This window comes from Lichtheimia ornata (genome assembly GCF_029851405.1).
Source record: "Lichtheimia ornata isolate CBS 291.66 chromosome Unknown scaffold00015, whole genome shotgun sequence".
NCBI lineage: Eukaryota > Fungi > Mucoromycota > Mucoromycetes > Mucorales > Lichtheimiaceae > Lichtheimia > Lichtheimia ornata.
This window is the reverse complement of record NW_026695335.1, coordinates 416,299-430,224: the sequence shown is the minus strand read 5'-3', so window position 1 is coordinate 430,224 and position 13,926 is coordinate 416,299. Positions and strand designations below refer to the sequence as shown.

Genomic DNA, 13,926 nt, shown 5'->3' with positions numbered 1-13,926 from the left:
ATGTCAGTAAACTTTAAACTGCGGCGATGAGTCGGACTACTAGCGTCATACCTCCTCGCGCTGTGCACTGCAAATTGGCTCCATACACGTCTCTTCCGAAATGCTAATCAAGGTCAAGGTAAAGTAGCAATGTTGAGCGGGTGATTGTAGACATCTCCAATACTGACACTCTGAAATAGACTCTTACCGGCAAGGAGGCAAGTTTATTTCTTCATGGAATGATAGGACTGGGTCTTACATTGGCTGGCTATTAGATTGATATCGACATTGAGCCCACCGACAAGATTTCACGCATCAAGGAGCGTGTCGAGGAAAAGGAAGGCATCCCTCCACAGCAGCAACGCTTGATCTTTAGCGGAAAACAGATGTACGTAATACTCTTGTATGGTCTTTGGGATAGATCAGCTGATGCATTTTCATTCTAGGGCTGATGAAATGACTGCAAACGAATACTCTATCGTTGGTGGCTCCGTGTTGCATTTGGTCTTGGCTCTCCGTGGTGGCAATTAGTGGTAGAATATCATAATTGCTATCAATCCATCCAATGTACGTTACCCGTCGTTCATCAAAAATAGATGAATCCTTATTTTTATCCACTTTGACTTTGGTGAAGAACAATGGTGCCTTTGTTGGAAAAGAACGGTTTATAGTGTTGTGCTGGATGTTATCCTATCGCCAATGTTTTTGTAATGTCAAATCGCTTAGTCTATTGGGGAGATACACACCTTGCAGCCATGACATGCTTAGTAATAATGGGTAGATGAAACATTCAAAGGAGCGATTTACCGCTGCTACCACGTGTTGTAGAGCTTGCATAAATGTATGTGTATTACGCTGAAGGATAAGAGAAAGAGACCATTTATTGGGTAGATTGGAGCGTACCTAGCATCGACTATCCAATGTTTCTTAAGCACTACTGATGATGATGATGAAGCAATGTCATTTTCATGAAGGCCAAACACCCTCCCTATTTAACGATGCCGATACCCTTCTTGCATCTTGAGATGAACCAGCAGCCACTCTGCTATTATCATGTGACTTTTTACGCTAAGAGAGAGAGTGTCACTAAGATTTTCAAACACCAACACCTGTTTTCGTCTCCTTCTTTCTTTACTTTCGCTCTCTTTGTCTATACCCAGCGCCTCGCTTTCCTCCGACCCATGGCATCTGAAACACACATTGCAGATTCCCTGTTCGAACATGATGCCTTCGCTGCTGAACAAACGTTAGAAGATGAACTGCTCGATAAGAGTTATTTTATGGAAGCACCTTTGGGTTCATCTCTTGCTGCTGAATTACATTCTGCTACCAATGGACCACCTCTTTCTCCTCCACCATCTACCGGCCATAGTCAAAGCAACAGCAAGCTAGCATCGATGGCCATGAATAGAAGCTTGTCGAGTTCACTTTGCGACGTTCCTTCCTATTGCAAGCCTATCCAACCTTCCATGGTCGACCTGCAAAAGTTGGTCGGAGTGGACGACGATCCTGTCACCCGACTCCCCCGAGGTATGGATCCAGCCTTTGCAGAACAAACGAGTCCTATCGCGTCTCCTCTTCAACAATGGTCTTCTGCTATGAGTACTTCCACAAGTGCATATGGTCGTAGTCGTCGCTCCTCTTTTTCTTCTACTTGGTCTTCCTTGGATGCTGAAGATGATGATCCCTTCGAACTGCTAAGACGACAATTGGAAGAGCTCAACACCGCCGTTTGGGAAACGAAGACTTTACACAAGCGCTTGCTCAACATGTTGCAAGCTGATGATATGCGACAAAAGAGTCACCATAGCAACAATTCTTTTGCTCCACCTTTGGAACTGGTTATTACATCCGTGGCCAATCTCGTGGAAAATCGCTCGAGGGATCGTGAACGACAAACCAGCTACTTGCGTAATGTCGACAGCTCTATAAGAAAGGATCTCATTTGGATGAACGCTGATACCATACGCGAATTGGAAGGCTTATTTTCTTCTGTGAAAGCAACCTTGCATGATCAAACCTACTTGTATGAAAATCCACTTCCAGCCATTCGCAAGCTGAATATTGAAACGACTTCAATGGCCGAGTCTCTCGAAGAACTCAAGGAAATCATGTACGTCAGCAAGAGACAAGTACAAGAACTTAGCTTGCGATTGAGATCGATTGCCAAGACCGTACATGAGGTGCGTAAAGACATCCGACGGATAAACAAGTTCTTGGAAGAGAAGGATGATGATGATGCAGTTGTCCTCGAAAAAGGTGAAGTGGAGGAACGAGTCAAGGAAATCATGTGGGGTCTTGATGACTTGGATGAAAAGAGCTCCCATCAGCTACGTCAAATGCAAATGTTCTGGGAAAGTAGCCTTGATACTACCACCTCGTCATTCTAACCCGCCACTTTCATTCAATACCCTATCCGCCTCTCATCTGGTCTATGATATCTATTCTATCTTCCATCCCGAATTCTATTATTACCCCAAACACCCCTCCAAACACAACTGCAAGAATCTTTTTCCATGTCTACTGCTGTATTTCCTTTCCCCTCGGTTTTTCTTGTAACTATGCCCTCGACGATACATCAGTTTTTGTACTTTATTTCCCGAAAAAATAAAGTCGGGCACCCACCTTACATTGCTCGTGTCTATCGCTTTCTTTTTTATTTATTAAGAATTCATGTATTAAATGCCGTTTCTTCGCCTTCGCTTATATTTCAATCTTCGGCCCAACTTGAATGGTAGTCTCAAGACATATTCGATTACCTTTTTAGGCGTTATAATATGCAAATGTAACCGGGGTTCCTTCCCTTCCTATCATGCTACAGCAACTACATAGTTATAAGAAATGTACATGTATTCAATGTATTCATTCAAGGTCTCGGAAAGTCGAAAGCGACCCGACGTTCCTGGGACTGTGGTTCAGGAGAAGGGGGATAGTTTACTTTTCAACAACACAACAACAACAACATCGTTTTGGTGTTATGCATGTTGTCGAGCATCGTTCGTTCCTCCCTTTTTCTTTCTCATATCTTTCCCCTTTTCCTCCACCCTTTTCGTACCGCTTGCCCTGGTTTGGCTTGTCTTTTTATTACCATGAAACGTTTAGGACGACAAGCTCGAATCTCGCTCATGCTAAGCATCAATGCTACCTTTTTTGTGGCAGAAATTGCCGTCGGCTATTATGCCAGTTCCCTTGCCCTAGTATGTGATGATGATCCCACTAGTCACGAAAAAGTAGTTGCCCTTACCAATAGCTTGTTAACAACAATAGGTCGCTGATTCATTCCATATGCTGAGTGATATGCTTAGTTTGGCTGTCGCTTTATGGGCTATGCGGGTAAGCTGCATCATCTACTACACCCTACCTTTCTTCTGACACCTTTTGCTATACTATAAAGGCGGTGTCAAAAACGGAGGTTGATCCCAAATACTCATATGGATGGCAACGTGCAGAAATACTTGGCGCGTTATTTAATGCAGCGTTCTTAATAGCCCTTTGTGTCATGATCGTCATTGAAGGCATTCAACGTTTCGTTTCGCCAGAACCTATTACCAATCCTAAACTGGTCCTTATTACGGCATGTGCCGGCCTTGGTGGAAATATTATAGGATTACTCCTTTTCAGAGGTATGGATGAACCGGCATTGGCAACAGGACCCAGAAATAAACATTCAACCACTGTAGAGCACGGGCATGGTCACGGGCATGGACACGGGCATCATCATCACCATCATCATGATGAAAATGAAATATACAGTGAAAAAGGCGAACAGCATCCGAAACAAGGTCACTTGAATATGAAAGGGGTAAAAAAATGCGGCTATTCTTAGTTGGGTTTTTATTTGTTTGTTGACACACCACGCATAGATATTTCTGCATGTTATGGGTGATGCACTAGGCAACCTTGGAGTTATTGCAACGGCACTGTTTGTGTGGCTGACAGACTTCAGTTGGCGTTTCTACATGGATGCTCTTGTGAGGTAAATTATGCTAAATATGGTACTTGATCGGGGGCTTATTCAACGTACATGCTGCATGGATGCACATACATATATATAGTCTGGTAATTGCGATTCTGCTTTTCATAGCTGCCATCCCTTTGGGTAACACAAGGAGGGGGGAAAGGTGTTCTTGTACTAAGGACGTCCATTCATGAATGATGTGTTTTTAGTTCGAGAAACAAGCAACATTCTACTCCAAGCTAGCAGCATAGCCATTGATGATGTTAGAAATGACATTTCTCAGGCAAGTACATGGTCTCTTTTGATGATTCAAGAGCAATGAATAGTGGATATTGACTATCTTAAAGCTGAAAGAGGTTTTATCGGTCCATGAATTACACATATGGCAGCTATCAGATACAAAGCACATTGCTTCGCTTCATGTTTTACTCAAGTCGCCATCCGATTACATGGCTATAGCATCCGATATGCGAAAATTACTGCATAGGCGTGGAATTCATTCAGCTACTATTCAACCTGAATTTCTCAATGGCAAATCTTTGAGCTCCTCAACATCAATGATTTCTTCTCGGGAAACGTATACCGAAGAAACCGATACATTGGTAAGGTGTCTATGGGAAGGAGCGTACTAGTAATGCACATGTTTAATATGCTATGTCTTTATTATAGTCCTTTAAAGCAAGTGAATCAGCCTGCTTATTGCGGTGCGAAGGGGATTCTTGTAATGAAAATGCTTGCTGTCCACTTGCAGCCGACAAGTCATAATAATTTAGACGGATAGAACAGCATAGCATACATTGACGTTGATGAGTGTTACATCCTCTCTCTCTTAGGCAGTGTCGCTGGTGATGTAATAAAGTACCAAAAGCCCATTCATAAGATTGTGTATGTGGTCATGTGATTCCTTCATCGGCGGAGGTGCTTCTGCGAAGCCACTCTTACCTTTTAATTCCATTGCTCTTCAACCCCTGCCAACCTACTTCATTGCGCAATGTTCCTTTGGACTCGAGGATGTCAACTAGTTGCTCGCCGTCAGCCCATCACCATCGCTAAGGTAGAGCTAATGACACAATGTATGGTTTATCATAGCTAATCGCCAACCCTTGACAGCGAGCTGCACACAAGAAGCCTTCCATTCAAGTAGAACTGCATGAGTATGTACCGGGAGTAGGTGTTGCTGGTATGTGTGTTATATCTATCCTAGCATGAGTGAGCATGTTTCTAATAGGAGCTATATGGAATAGGTGATGTTGTTGCTGTCCGTCGTAAGTGATACAAAAAGCGATATCTCATTGTGCAAGCTACTAATGGATACCCAAGCTGGATTGATGCGAAATGTGTTGTATCCTGCTGGCAAGGCAAACTATATCAACATGCATCAAGGACCACGTAATCGTCAAAAGGAGGAGCAAGACAAGTTATCGGCAGCTCAACAGGATAAGGTTAACATTGGAAAGGTGTGAGAGAGATCCTTCTATATGCTGATTAGCGTTTTATTTCTCCATTGGATAGGCATCCTCTGTCAAAGCAGCTCGACGACGTGAACATGCTAGCAACTTGGGCTCTACGCTTGCTGGCGTAAGTATTTTGGACTTCAAGCGTGCCGTGGTTCCAGACAGCATAAACACATTCGGATCGGTAACAGCGGATGATCTTGCCGGCAAGCTCAAGGATGAATTCGGCATCACTATTGATAAGCATTCAGTCGAATTCAAGGATGGCCGTATCAAATCGTTGGGTGAACATCAGGTTGTTATTGCTGGTCATTCTGTTAAGGTGGTGGTCAGTGCGGCTTAAATCTCGAATAAAACCTAGACGTTTCAATCCACTTGTTTTCCTATACCCGTAACTTGTAAAGTTGCCCATATGCAATCATTTATTCGATTAGTATGTTGAATTCATTAGGATTAGAATACGCCCATATCATCACGATCATAAATAAGGCTATTCAGAGTCCACTTGTCATTGATGGCTATGGTATCCAAGGAGTTAAGCAATTCATCCTTCGATTGTTATGCAACTGAGAGAGTGGCACACACACATAGGATGGATTGTTGCCATAAATACAATCGAGCTAGTTTAAGCTCTAATTCAAGCAGCGACAATTTGAAAGGAAGTAAGGGCCAATCATTTTGGAAATGCCATTGCAAGAACGATCGACAGGCACTAAAAAAAAGGCTAGGCCCTGAGAGCAAGTGAGACCACTCAATAATGGGCGGTCATAGATATGGATGTGTTGGAACAATTATGTGCAACAAACTGATTTTGTCTCTCTTTTTCTCTTGAAACAAGTTTAAGCATGCTGAAAACGATATCAAACGAGGATCAACACCAACAACCAACGATTCAAATAGATGACATGGAAGAAGAGATGAATAATAGCAGCATCAGCAGTAGCAGCAGCAGCGGCGGCAATAACGATGGTGGTAACAGCAAAAAGAAAGTTGTATCACGAATTTCCATGTTCTTTCATCAAAAGAAGGAAAAGCAAAAGACACCTGCATCAGAGAGTGATGAACCTTATATCTGGAGTGGCAATTACATGTGCAACCCTGATGCAACACAAGCAGCGGTTGACCAGCAACACCAACAAAGCCACGGCTTGTACCCTTCAACAGACCATCATCTTGACCCATTCTCTTCATCCATGTCCAGTAAGTAATGGACTTTATGTATTATGCTTCTTTATTTCGTTGGCTAACGTTCATTCTCTATAGCTGGCACATCTCCTCAAAACAACCTTGTCTCTCCCATTGCAGCAGCTACTGCAGCTACCACACCTACTCCTACTGCTACCACGGCAACGACGACTCTCTCGGATAGCAACAACAACAACGCAACGAATGACCTGAATAACAACAACAACTCGAGTGAGCATTTATCATCATCACCATCACCCACAGGTGGCGAAGGAGGAGCTGTGGGTATTGAACGTAAAGCATCTGTGCGTACCAACACGACACAACCTGATGAAGAAAGTACACAGCCAGCTACAGGAGTGGATAGTAAAGTGAATCAACTACGTGCCGAGTTACGACGTCAACGACTTGGATTGGAAAATCTCGAGATTGAACGGCAACAATATCGATCAGATTGTCGGGCATTGATGGATCGTCTTGGACAGCTTAAGGAACGATTGCAACAAAGACAGCAAGCACGTGAACAGCTACAAAAAAGTTATGAGGATCATATGCGATCATTGAGAGCAACCGATGATGATCTCACCAGTATCAGTGCCAAGATTCGCAAGTTGAGACATATGATTTCTACTTTGGCTGATGATTTATTGGAAAATGTCGATCCTGTCAGAGCTACATTTACTCTACGTGATTTCTGGCTCAACCTACGCGAGCCTATCGAGCAAATGGGCACTCCTCTGAAGCTGAACCAGATTCGAATGCTTACTGAAAAGTATATGATGGACTTTTTGATCCTCAACATGACACCTTACAAGTTCCCGGGCTTACCACCTCATAAGCAATACAACCAACTTGAAATGTGGCTGAAGAATCATGATCGTAATGCGGCTGTACGTTTGCGTCAGGAACTTGCACGTGCCATTGTGCGTACATCAAAGGATCGAAACAATACATTACTCGAGGAGGAGACTCGTCAAACGATTCAAGGGCTATACAAGAATCTCAACGAAGCATACCCTTACATGCAACAATATGACAAGGTGGAGAATGATCCTACGCGTCGATATGAACACAAAGTGCGTGAGTTGGTCGAGTTTTCCTTGCAACTTGGATTTGCTATGAAAGGTCAAGAAGTGGATATTGCTGCTACCCTTGTACAAGAAGGCACTCAATTATTCAACCCGGCTCTTATGGAGGAAGAACAAGGTCTCAAATCAGGGGTCATTGAGTTTTGTATTTGTCCACCATTTGTTGTATACAATGCTATGCCATACACACTTCTCGAGAAAGGACGTGTTTATTGTCATCCACAACGAGCACAATAACATGTTGTATCTATCTATCTTATATCCCTCCACTCCTCCAATAAAACTTGATATCACACACGCACACGCACACATCATATCAATGGTGACACATGGCGTCTTTAATAGATGAACTGGCTGCGCCGCAAATGATGAATAGTTTTAGTTGGTTCCTAATTTTTCTTTTCCCTCCTCATCCCCCCTTTCCTTTTTCTTTTATTATGCAGCATCGACAAGATCCATCAGTCTGGAGCCTCGATAAACTATTGGATGACATGTCAATCGAGGTATACAAAGACTTTTAATAAATCCCAAAACCCCTTTTATTAACTTCTTTTAAAGTCCAAACACAACATACACGTTGTTACTCCCAGTAGACTTTCCCATCACAGCTCCATTGCATCCTCGGCATCGTCTAGTTCGACTCATTCACGGCAATCCACCTTCTCCATTCCCGAGCCGACATCACCTATTCGATCCCAACATATCCGTATCCCAGTAACTCAATACCAAGTACCCAACGCCTATGACGACGACGACGACGAACCATCAAATACAAGCACTATTGAACCAAAACAACAGCATTTTTCAGTGGCATCATTTGGGATGGTATAGTACAATCACGGGACGATGATGATTCTTTTATCGACTAACTTATGGTGGGTGGCGATAGACATCCAACTGCGCTCGCTTATTTTTCGATCATCCGTGCGAGGTAAGGGACCTATAAAAGGTGATCCTAGATCCTCATAGCTAAATCGCGTAATTTGTGCGCAGCACTTGTACGATGTTGAATGGAGCGTCCAGAATAGTAACAACGACACGCTGTTGACCCTGATGCAATTTCCAGCTGATCGATCATGCAAAACTGAACTTATGGCTCTTGGTCATCGTTTGGGTATCACCACGCTATTGATCTATACCAACATGTCCAACTTGTAAAGTATCCTGCTGATGATGGTCGTGGTGGTGGTGGTGATGAAGCATGTGTCTAACCTTGCTACCTTCATAGTGATTCGCTTTATACGCAAATGGATGTTTTACAGAACTGCATGCCCGAAGATAACAACGATCAATGGCTACAGCATCTTTTATTTGTCTTTGATCAATCCAATACGCCCACATCCCGCATGGAACAAGAAAGCAAGCATGTCATCGAACGCATCATTCCATATTTACGCTCACGATACAAACTCCATAAAGACCCCGGTGCTGTCTTTGTCACATCAACGCCAGCAGTCGTTCGTCATCCACAATATGGTGCAACCTACCAAGCACAATGCAAAAATGTTCTTTGGGAAGCGATCAACAAACTGCACAGAGAATTTGGCCGCTGGCGTCCAAATAACGATAGCAGTGATGACGATGATGACGATGACGATGACGATCTACGGTTATTACAAATGACAAAACAATCATAACCTTGCTTGATATCCGACCCTTATTTGCATACCACCTTTTTATCATATATAATAATTGTATTATTGCACCAAACTCACATACCACATCAATACGTGTATATCGTTCAATAAAAGTGCTAGCACGTTCTATCACTTTGTTCGCTAGATATAGTAATAGCTTATCACAAGTATGGCTCAGTGCTTACTTTCATTGTGTTAAGGTGGATGGATGGATGGATGGATGTCAATATACCCAAAGTAATTGCCTTTTATGGAGTGAGCACGTCATTGCAGTAGTCGAGTAGTAGTAGTAAGGTGTTCACGATGCGAGATCCAATCTATTTCCAGCAGGATGTATGATAAAACGAGGAAGCATTCACTTCGATGGCACTGCAATGAAGCTTTTTCTCCTTTACTTGCGTTCCTCTTTATCATCATTCATTCACATGGACTACATGATCAGCAAGGTATATTTCTAAAATATAACTTAGCCGAGAAGTAGCTTTTCATTAAGCGCTTATCAATAGCATGATCGGCATCACATTCTACACGCTCATATCTGGACCAACATGTTCGGCACAAAAAGGCTCAATTCTTCTATTTTATCACATAAGCAAGCAAGCAAGTATATAAAAATCTGTACAGCCAAGGTTTATTAGACATAAGGGTTTCATGAGAATTCAAAAGGTGGTGGTGGAGATGATCCAACAGAGGTGATAGGAGGAAGTCTGGGTAGTGATGTATTAGTAGTGGTAGTAGTATTATGGTGGTGGGGTCGCATAGGTGGAGAGGTAAGAACAGAGGATGGAGGTGGTAAACGTGCAAGGCTAAGTAATGATTTGGCTGCATCCTCGGGACGTGGCAAAGGACGATGGCATGTAGGTGGCGATGGTGATGGTTGAGCAGATGCCAAGCTGGTATCAATATCTTCAATCATAGCAATGGTGTCTGAAAGCATGGATGAAAGACGTGCCACTTGTTGTTGAAGCCCATGACGTTTTTCAAGCAGGTATTGGGTGCTATACTCGGAGCTGCTGGTGGTGCTAGTGGCGGCGCTGACATTATTTGACATGTGTGAATGATGATGCAATGTGTTATTCGTTCGAGGTGATCCCATAGGCGATAAAGGTGGAAGAAGGAAAGAGGATTCCAATGTAGGTGATGATGGACCAGCACTACTAGTACTAATGCTACCGCGGCTAGAAACTGGTGATCCAGGGAATGGTGGATGAGATGAAGATAAATGAGATGCTGCTGATGATGATGATGATGTCAATTTTTGTGTTGCTGTTGGTGTCTGTTGTCGTTGATTTGATGATTCAGCTTGTTCTTTCACCATGCGTTGTTCATCTTCAACATGATCTGCTGCCATTGCTCCTGCTTCGCCAGTATCACGACCATCCTTTTTGTTGGCACGCTTTTTATCAGAGGAACGCTTTCTTCGTTTGATTTCGGTGGTCATCATGGTGATAGGACGATGGACCATATGCAACTTGTAATAGAGACCGCACGCATTGCAAATAGCATTCCCATCAGCATCTCTACGCCAAAGCGGTGTGTTGGTGGTTTGGCAGTTGGCGCAGATGGCATCTTCAGCGTGTTGTGATCGTCGTTTACGGCCTCGCATGCGTGGTGCAGGTTTATCAGGCGATGATGAAGCACCAGCTAATCGTTCTCTTTGGCGGATATCATCATCATGGGAAGCACAACCACCATTGCTGCATGCATCGCACACAGGGCCTTTGCCACTTTCGCGGCTCCATAGTGGAAGGCGAAACATGGATCCACATTGTGAGCATCGGAACACAGATTTCCTTCGGCGGCGTTTAGGAATACTTGTTGTGTTATTGTTGACGGGTGACAATGGTGTTGGTTGTGGTGATGGAATTGTAGATGGATGAGTAGCAGTAACCATGAAGGAAAAGGGAAAGAAAGGTGAAAGAAAAAGATAATGCAAACTGGGTTGATAATGATTTAGGTCCATTCCCCTCTTCCACCTTGTCGACTCACTCTATAGCGCTGCCCCGTTATCTGCACCAATCAGCATACATCATCGGATCAATCAACAGTATTTTTGCTCTGCTCTACAACCCGTCTTATCGCTTATTATCAAAACATGTGTAACATGCTCACCACCAAATTGATTGGAGAAAGATTAAACAACGCTGGTGGATCAACCACTTCTCCTTTGTTGTTATCACTTTTTTGCACATTTTCATCCTAAATAGGCAAGCCCATGCTTCCGTTCCCCTCTACCCCCCAACCAGCTACCTTACCAAACATACAGCCACTTTACCCTCCGACCCAGGGTATATTCTGCTACGATTCCGAAATGGTATATACGCAAATGAATTATCCCAAATGCTCATAGGGCTCAACATAAATGTGTATCTACCGATTACAGAATGAATTTGCTACACTCGCACGAACAAGTGAATGGGATTTATGGAAATTGTCTGATAGAAAGCAAATGTTTGGGTATGCGTGCGAAAAGTGAACCATGCGTGTACAAAAGAGCTGTTTGCGGATACGGGGATCACATTACGATGAAGATTTTTGGAATCACAAGCGAGACAAATGGGAACACTTACATCCCGGCGTGGTAAACCTTATGCATTGGGCACATTTCATTGATATGCAAGATGATGCACTGTGAGCAAAGGTGGTAAATACCATCTTTTGCCTATATCTACATTGCAATAACGATATCCAAACCAGCAGATAATTACTATTCTTTGGACAAAGCATCCTTCTTCGGCTGATTAACAAAGTTTTTTTTTGGTAACTGACACGGTGAAAGGAAGGCGGAGGGTGACAGTGGCAGTATTTGGTAAATGAGTAAGGGGTTTATCGCCGATGAACAAGGAACACAAAGGAATGTTTCCACCGTGCAAAAACCCTTTCCGTAGCGCAGATACTGTGATAGATACTATCACATACACACACAAGCACAAGCGTACAATATACATACCCAGGCAAAAAAATCATGTGTTTTCTCCTCTGCATGATGGCAAATTATATCGCACGAGAGGTATCTCCAAAATAAGCAACTTTTGACTACACATGATGATACACTCTGTCGCCATCAAAAAGCCATCCATGAAGTTGGGCTTCTTGAAAGATAAGAAAACAGCTCATTCCATTTGACAGCCACCTTCCCCACGCCCGCACGGTCGGACCAACAAAAAATGACTTGTACCATACAATTTGCATAAAGGTATTGCAGCTTGAGGAAGGAGCAAATGTACACACATCCCTTTGAGGAAGCCGTGTCCCACGTTGCACCAACCCGCATTTCCGTTATCTCCGTTTTCGCTTTAATCAGACAACAGCAAAAGTTGATAACGTGAAAATGACCCTGTAAATCGTAATAGAGATACTGTCAAGCATGATTAAGCCTGCATATAGTCACACCCAACCATTTCCTTTGTCGTACTTATCAAACCGATACAAGGACTCCTTTACTGGTTCTCTGTTCCCCACGCTATCTAAAACAGGTCATAAAAAAAAGATTGCTTATCTTGCATGTAAATGTGATAATAACCTCATTTGCCAATAGACCTCATACTCTGTCTCATTTAGTATTTAGCAATCTACATTGAGACAAAGGCACCCACTTTTTCTTGTAAAGAATAGATACATCCCCAGTCGTACAGGTTACCTACAGCGTGATCTGGGGGTATGCATGAAATTATACACTACGACGCCGAGTAGATGCCAGAGCCTGGTAAAAGCGTGCCCGTCATGAGGCTAAAGGTTCGGCCGCTGTGTAACATGGTGGGGTGCAGGAGCACGTTTCATCAGATTCCTGCGATGCATAGGTAACCATTATTGGAGACCACACTATACGACATGTACGTCAATTTAACACGTACACGATTGAGAAATCGCAAATGTAGAGCTCTAATGGTAGATGACTAAAAAAATCCTGCAATGTATGACGTTGACTGATAATGTTGGACGTTGTTTTCAGTAACGGGATGGATCGCCATAAGACACAAAGTGATTATTGTAGTCATGATTTACTCCATCATGTCCTCTAGAATGCCAGGGTTGTAGATGACAGTGGTAAAGGGGGTAATCTAATGCTCATATTTGACCGATAATATTAGAACAATGGTGAAGGGGCGATATGTACTAGTGACCTTTACGAGAAAAGGGTTGGATGATAATTCCTCATTCATCGCGTGTTTATTATCATCAGAGTTACATTATTTGACTGTGTATGATATAGAAAGAGTAAAGATGAATAAGATGATGGTCTTGGTCTTGTGGAAAAAACCCTGTATGTGAGTGAGCATGACCAAGTACTGAATACGAGATGGACAATCTCAATATCATCTTTGCAATTGACGAGTTCATAAATTGGCAGCTAACAGCCACTTCCTCCCATTCACCTTTGTTGCCCAAGCCAATGCATGTGAACGATTGTTCTGCTCCAGCCCAGCATGCCCATCATTCAACTTTCTTGGTTCGAGCTGAACTGGTAGTAAGGCAATGGCTGTTGTTGGATCATCATTATCATGTAAAATGTAAAATGGCACACACCCTTTTGCTATACGTGAGGATCATAGCTTTTATTTATGTGCACCTATTGCCTACTGTGAGGGTGATGATAATGATGGGTGGATGGTTTCTGTGGGGTA

General features: G+C 43.0%; 7 protein-coding genes across 7 annotated transcripts; 6 read left to right on the top strand and 1 right to left on the bottom strand.

Moving 5' to 3' along the window:
• Nucleotides 1-100: 100 nt before the first annotated feature.
• Nucleotides 101-510, top strand: O0I10_004304 (NEDD8; the record flags this gene model as incomplete). The annotated part of the gene is made up of 4 exons (XM_058484363.1): nucleotides 101-118; nucleotides 180-197; nucleotides 255-367; nucleotides 426-510. The coding sequence occupies 4 exons, from the start codon at nucleotides 101-103 to the stop codon at nucleotides 508-510; spliced, it is 234 nt and encodes a 77-aa protein (XP_058344988.1).
• A 650-nt stretch (nucleotides 511-1,160) lies between these two features.
• Nucleotides 1,161-2,369, top strand: O0I10_004303 (uncharacterized protein; the record flags this gene model as incomplete). The annotated part of the gene is made up of 1 exon (XM_058484362.1): nucleotides 1,161-2,369. One exon carries the CDS (start codon nucleotides 1,161-1,163, stop codon nucleotides 2,367-2,369), a length of 1,209 nt encoding a protein of 402 aa, XP_058344987.1.
• Nucleotides 2,370-3,068: 699 nt separating this feature from the next.
• On the top strand, nucleotides 3,069-4,702 carry O0I10_004302 (uncharacterized protein; the record flags this gene model as incomplete). Its single annotated transcript, XM_058484361.1, has 9 exons — nucleotides 3,069-3,176; nucleotides 3,247-3,312; nucleotides 3,374-3,602; nucleotides 3,660-3,781; nucleotides 3,843-3,955; nucleotides 4,035-4,078; nucleotides 4,147-4,220; nucleotides 4,285-4,539; nucleotides 4,607-4,702. 9 exons carry the CDS (start codon nucleotides 3,069-3,071, stop codon nucleotides 4,700-4,702), a joined length of 1,107 nt encoding a protein of 368 aa, XP_058344986.1.
• Nucleotides 4,703-4,928: 226 nt separating this feature from the next.
• O0I10_004301 (ribosomal protein L9) lies at nucleotides 4,929-5,734 on the top strand (the record flags this gene model as incomplete). Its single annotated transcript, XM_058484360.1, has 5 exons — nucleotides 4,929-4,991; nucleotides 5,048-5,117; nucleotides 5,182-5,202; nucleotides 5,258-5,379; nucleotides 5,450-5,734. 5 exons carry the CDS (start codon nucleotides 4,929-4,931, stop codon nucleotides 5,732-5,734), a joined length of 561 nt encoding a protein of 186 aa, XP_058344985.1.
• Nucleotides 5,735-6,236: 502 nt separating this feature from the next.
• O0I10_004300 (uncharacterized protein) lies at nucleotides 6,237-7,901 on the top strand (the record flags this gene model as incomplete). Its single annotated transcript, XM_058484359.1, has 2 exons — nucleotides 6,237-6,591; nucleotides 6,655-7,901. The coding sequence occupies 2 exons, from the start codon at nucleotides 6,237-6,239 to the stop codon at nucleotides 7,899-7,901; spliced, it is 1,602 nt and encodes a 533-aa protein (XP_058344984.1).
• Nucleotides 7,902-8,101: 200 nt separating this feature from the next.
• On the top strand, nucleotides 8,102-9,301 carry O0I10_004299 (uncharacterized protein; the record flags this gene model as incomplete). Its single annotated transcript, XM_058484358.1, has 5 exons — nucleotides 8,102-8,167; nucleotides 8,223-8,489; nucleotides 8,554-8,595; nucleotides 8,658-8,818; nucleotides 8,893-9,301. The coding sequence occupies 5 exons, from the start codon at nucleotides 8,102-8,104 to the stop codon at nucleotides 9,299-9,301; spliced, it is 945 nt and encodes a 314-aa protein (XP_058344983.1).
• Nucleotides 9,302-9,950: 649 nt separating this feature from the next.
• On the bottom strand, nucleotides 9,951-11,195 carry O0I10_004298 (uncharacterized protein; the record flags this gene model as incomplete). The annotated part of the gene is made up of 1 exon (XM_058484357.1): nucleotides 9,951-11,195. The coding sequence occupies one exon, from the start codon at nucleotides 11,193-11,195 to the stop codon at nucleotides 9,951-9,953; it is 1,245 nt and encodes a 414-aa protein (XP_058344982.1).
• Between the last annotated feature and the right edge of the window lie 2,731 nt (nucleotides 11,196-13,926).